Consider the following 6,090-nt stretch of genomic DNA (forward strand, 5'->3'; position numbering starts at 1 on the left):
AGCAAATATGAGTTTTTAGATTGCGCGTAAATATAGTGTATTACGCGATAGCATAAAAAAAATATTCGATTCGGTGAAATATAAATATATATATATATATATTTATAAATGCATTCAATTAATGCAGTGCTCTTATTCGATTCGAATAACACAAAAAATTACCAACCAGTCAGTGGCGATATTATATTATCTCACGGTGTTATTATTATATATAGATGAGGTTGATTATTCTGTTTGGCTTTTTAGTCACAGAAACACACCCGCACTTATCACTTTTACACACTAAGCTTTTGTCACAATTCAGTTAATTCCAAAAACAAATTTTTTTTTAAAAAAAAATGCCATATTTAAAAAAGAAAAAAAATTTTCATTAACGGAATTAATTTTCCGGGCCTTAGCCATTTAATTTTTACGTTTTTAATTTAATAACACAATTTCATTTTTAATACCATCCCTTTTTTTGAAAATTTATCGTAAAATTAAAACCGAATTCTCTTTTTTTAGATTAAAATTACTTTTTTTTTTTAATTTTAAATGAGGAAAAAATCATTACAAAATGGCTAAGACCCTTATAAATAAATTTTAACGAAAAAATTAAGAAAAAAAAAATATGATCTCATGCAATTACAAAGTGTAGTACTGCGTCGATTAACTGTTATTATTATTATTGTTATTATGAGGATCATGATCATAATCATCTCATAATCGTTGTTGCTGTTATAATCTTCACCATCGACTACTACTGTCACTGATGTACATCAATCAAGCTACATTATTAAACGAATGGCTTTTAAGTTACAAATGAGGTTGGGTTTTCGTGTTTTAAGGGAAATATTTCTAAATTTCAGAATTACATATAATATATATATATATACAGGGTGATTTTTATTTTACGGAACCCCTAAAAATTTTTTTTTTTTAATCTTTGTTTAAAAATAAAAAAAAATGGAAAAAAAATTTTAAGGGTCCAAAACATAAAAATCATTTATATTATATATTTTACATAAAAAAAAAATTAATCCCCTAGTACACAGGGATTCAATCTCAGCTTAAGCGGAAACATGTACCTTTTAGTTATATAAAAAAAAACAGCTATACTTGCTCCAACTTGATAAATAAACAAAAGTTTGAGAAAACAAAAAATTATTCTCGACTAAATAAACGACCCTTATTTATTTTTTTTTTTTTGAATATTTTTTTTAAATTATAAAATAGATATTTTAAGAATTAAATTAAGGGAATGAAAGCTATTAATTTTTGACCGACTTGCGCCTTTATTTCTCACGCGTCTCGGATCAATCGAGTGGTACGTATTTTTATAAAATAATTTTCAATTTTTTAATACATTACATAGGCAATTTCTTTTAGCTTCTTGGCTATAGTTTTGGCTTTCAAAAAAAAAAAAAAAATTCTCGCTAATTAGCTTGACGCTAGTCTCGTTTTACACGCGCATTTGAAATTAGATGTTGTCGATTCATTATTAAAAAAAAATTTTTTTATTACCAACACTCAAAAGTAGCACCAATCAGTGTACAGAGAAAGTAGTTTAAGAATTTGTTTTTTTTGTAATATTTTTATTAGTCACTTGAACGCTTAATTGCACTATCAATATACACAGTGCCAGGGATAATCTGTATTTATAATTTTCAAAATTGATACTAGAAATTTATTTTATTTTTTATTCAAGTAGAAAAATTATTAAATTTTCATCGGTGAAATTCACAACGTTGGGTGTTAAAAATAAAAATAATTTTCATTCGGAAAATATATAATTTTTTGCGGAGACAAATATTATTTTCTTTTCAAAATTTTTGATTCGTGAAATGTAAAAATTTGTTTGAATAAAAAATTATAATAATTTGCATAGAAAAATAAATTTTTTCTTACTAAATCGTTGATTATAAACGTTGTAAATTTCAGTGATGTAATAATTTTGATAAACGGAAAAAAAATTGTTTCAATCGGTTACTTGACTATTATCAAATAAATATATTTAGCAAATAATTTTTCAAACCAAATAAAATTGTTGAAACCAAATAAATATAATTAGCAAATAATTTTTTTAACCAAATAAAAATTAACTAAATAATTTTTGAAACCAAATAAAATATTTACCAAATAATTTTTGAAACCAAATAATTTTTGAAACCAAATAAATATTTACCAAATAATTTTTGAAACCAAATAAATATTTACCAAATAATTTTTGAAACCAAATAAATATTTACCAAATAATTTTTGAAACCAAATAAAATATTTACCAAATAATTTTTGAAACCAAATAAAATATTTACCAAATAATTTTTGAAACCAAATAAAATATTTACCAAATAATTTTTGAAACCAAATAATTGGATTGAAACTTTTATTTGAACCAATAATTTCTGTATTTGAAAAAAAAAACAAATAATTATTTAATACAAATAAATATTTATTTGATAATAGTAACCGATTATTTGAATTAAATTTTTTTTTCACTGTCTTATTTTATTTTAGTAAAATAATTAAAATAAGTATTTTTTATGTTTGGTAATTAATAATAAATTAATTCATATAATAATTATTATTAATAAATATTTTGTTTGTTACAGTGAAAAAAATATTTGATTCAAATAATCAGTTACTTGACTATTATCTGTATGACTATCATTTTTGTATAAAATAATTATTATTTGAGATGGTATTTTTTTCAAATACGCAGAAATTATTGGTTCAAATAAAATTTGAAATAAATAAATAAAATAATTTAAATAAAATAAATTATTTGGTTCAAGTAAATATTTATTTAATAATAATAGTCAAATAAGCAATTATTTGAATCAAATAAATTTTTTTTTTTTAATCTACAGATTTTATTTTTATTTTAAAATTATTATTATTGAAAATTATTATGAAAAATCATTGGTCCAAGTAAAAATTATTTAATTTAAATAAAAAATTTTTGGTTTAAATATTTATTTTTTGGTCAAATACCAATTATTTGAATCAAATAAATTTTTTTCAGTTGAAATTGCACGCAATAGTCAAAAGAAGTGGGGATAAAAAACTGATCTACCCCACTTCTTTTGACTATAAGACAAAAAGTGTTCTCAATATTTACAGCCCTGGCAACTGTCAATATTCTCAACGAAAAAAAAATAAAATAAAAAAAACGAAATAGGAAAAATGATTTTAATCAAATTATTCAATTTTTTCAAAAGTTTCCTATTTTTTTTTTTTTTTTAATATCTAGATATGAATTGTAAATTATTTTTAATCATCAGTCGATGTTGAGAACAGTGCGCGCGCTGCCAATTATCTGATTGGTTGTAGCGCGCGCACTGTTGCCAAATTTACTAAAAAAAAAAAAAAAACACACCGATAGTCCGGAACAGCGTTCATGTTAATTTTTATTTATTTTTTTCACTTCTATGTTTGTTTAATTACATAATATAGTGTATTTTATTTTTTTTTCTATACGTTTTAGTGGTGAGAATGCCGAGAAAGACTTCAACACCATCGACACCAGAAGGTAAATGTAATTAGGATTTGAGGCCGCTGGAGTCAAAAGCGCTGTGTCGGTCAATTAGGCCAACATCTATGTGTTGAGTAAGTCGGAATTAAAAAACAAAAAAAAAATTTTTTTAACGGGAAGTAAGAGAGACTAAATGAACGGTCGGTGATGGCTTGATTAAAGAGTTTTTTTTTCATCTATTTTCTAAAACCAAACTAACAAAAATTATCTATAACGACTTTACTAACTTTTTTTTACTTTTTTTTTTTTTTTTTTTTTTTTTTCTAACGTGATAACATCTCTCAACTAACACAAAAAAAAATGTATTCTGGTCTCGTCTTGCTTTTGATGTCTTATCGAAATAAATCTCGCTAATTATTATTGTCTTCGTTCACACCATCAAATCTAACGTTTTGTGTCTGCATTTTGTCAAATATTTTAGTCTTTATGTGATAATTTAATGTTAAATTTGAATATATGATCATTTTCTAAAGAAGAAAAGTTTTGAAAACAAAATTTATCAAAATAATTTTAAAAAATCAAAATTTTTCAAGAATGTTATTGTATTTTGCGTATCACTGTTTTTGATTTCAAAAAAAAAATGCAAGCACTTATCGCACATATTTCATTTAGAATTAGGACTTGATAGCGAAACATAGGGATTTATTTTATTAATATTAATAAAATTTAATTTAACAAAAATTGTGATGATTCTTTGCTCACCACGATCAAGATATTAAAAAACGGCGGGTTTAAACTAAAAATTCCAATTTGGTAAATAAAATTATTTTCTTCATTTCATAAGGGAAGTAGGAAAAAACCCCCCTTGAATTTCCCCTTCGAGTCGAATTTGGAAAATAAAAACGATTTTTAATTTAAAAAAAAAAAAAAAAAAAAAAAAATACCTGCACTTTTACGTAGAAATAGATTATTATTTGTGAATAACATCCTTGTATTGCTCTTACAACAGACCACATACACGATATTCTTTTCTTCACTTTGCATGTACGCTTGCTTTTTAATTTCTCGATATATATATATATAAAAAAAAATGCGATTCTTTGTAATTAGAATTCGGTATTACTGACTGTGGATGTTAATATTTAATGAAATGTTTATCTAATCTGTGTATTGTATAATAAAATGTACTAAATGTAAGAATTGAAATTTCTTCAATGTTTAAAAAACCGTTAACATAACCTCAAAAAGCAATGAAAGTTTGAGATTTGATGTTATGTTTAGGTTCCTTTCAAGATTTTTCAATTTTTTTTTTTTATTTAACTATTCAAATAAAGTAGAATTTTATTTAAATATTTAAATAAATAAAAGAGAAAATAAATTTTTTAAATTGAAATGAAGAATGATGATTTAATTTCTACTTACAGTGGCGCCACTTTCTCCTTTAAAAATGGCGGATTACAGATTAGCCTCCCTCGAGGGATTGAATCACATCTGCAGTAAGAAAATTGACTGGCCCACTGCAACAATTCACATCACTGAAAATCCCATATCAGAAGCGGTTGTTTGTTAAATAACGATACGTTTATCATCGTGATTTGTACAAAATAAAAAAAAAAAAAGACGATTGCTATCAAAAAAAAACAAAAAAAAAAACATCGGAACTCGCAGCTTTCCGATTTAAAAACAAGAAAAAAAACCGCCGAACAAAAAAAAATGGTAGCTTTATCAGCTTTAAACCAACTCGAATACAATCGTCGCAAGAACAAAATCCTCTCATTTTAAGTAAGTTCAAAATCTTATTTATATAAAAAATTTTTTTTAAGGTGAGTCTTTACACTTTCATATTTTGTATATTGCGATTTTTTTTTTTTTTTTAACACAAACCGTTTATGTAATTATTATAAATTAGTAAAATTTGTATTTTCATTATTGGATTAATTTTTACAAAATGTTTGGGAGCTAATGAACAAGTTTACAATGAAGCGTCTTGAGAGTGGAGGGGGAAATGAGAGAGAGAAAAGTATCAGTCTTTCTTTTTCTCTCTCATTTCTCTCCTCCCCACTCTGACGCTACTCTTAACCTATTGGCTAAATATACACGCCACATATATCGTTATCAGTTGAGAATTCTTAGCCAATTAACATAACCCAAAACTAAAAAGTTGTTTTTAACAAATAAAACTAAAAATTAATTTAATTAAATTTTGAAAGTACAATTTTTAAAATTCTTTAATTATTTAACAAATTTTAACTGAAAATAATTTTTTTTTTTTTGAAAATTGTACTTTCGAATTTTGGATGAATTCAATTTTAAATAAATTTTTTAGTTCTGTGAAAAATCATTTTTTAGTTTGAGGTTAAGGAACCTTAATGTAAACTCGCTCACTTAATTTGAAATCTCGTAATAGTTTAAGAATTTTTAGAATACAATACTCTATTGAAACTTTGTTTCAAACCCCCTCCACTTTTTTAATTAATAATTTTTTTCTTTTTAAATAAATTTTCTAATTAATTTAAATTAGTAAAAAAAAACTAATTTGTATTAGTGATTCACTTTTCGCTTTTAAATTAGTAAAATTTAAGTAGAAAAAAAAATTTTTTTTTTACTATTAAATTAGTAAAATTTTTATTTAAAAG

General features: G+C 23.6%; 1 protein-coding gene across 10 annotated transcripts in view; it reads left to right on the forward strand.

The window, feature by feature from the left end:
* LOC127287146 (protein NDRG3) overlaps positions 1-5,323 on the forward strand; it is an 82,232-nt gene extending 76,909 nt beyond the window's left edge. For 8 of the 10 annotated variants that reach the window (XM_051313936.1, XM_051313937.1, XM_051313932.1 and 5 more), the window contains one exon: positions 4,879-5,323. In XM_051313936.1, the coding sequence (XP_051169893.1) occupies positions 4,879-5,024 (146 nt within the window). In that variant the 3' untranslated portion in view covers positions 5,025-5,323. Of the gene's footprint in view, positions 1-3,466; positions 3,589-4,878 lie in introns of all 10 variants that reach the window. The other 2 variants (XR_007843844.1, XM_051313938.1) reach the window with 2 other exon arrangements.
* The last annotated feature ends 767 nt before the right edge of the window (positions 5,324-6,090 follow it).

The sequence above is a fragment of the Leptopilina boulardi genome, unplaced genomic scaffold, assembly GCF_019393585.1.
Source record: "Leptopilina boulardi isolate dan_hultmark-lab unplaced genomic scaffold, ZJU_Lbou_2.1 LbouV2_368, whole genome shotgun sequence".
Taxonomy (NCBI): domain Eukaryota; kingdom Metazoa; phylum Arthropoda; class Insecta; order Hymenoptera; family Figitidae; genus Leptopilina; species Leptopilina boulardi.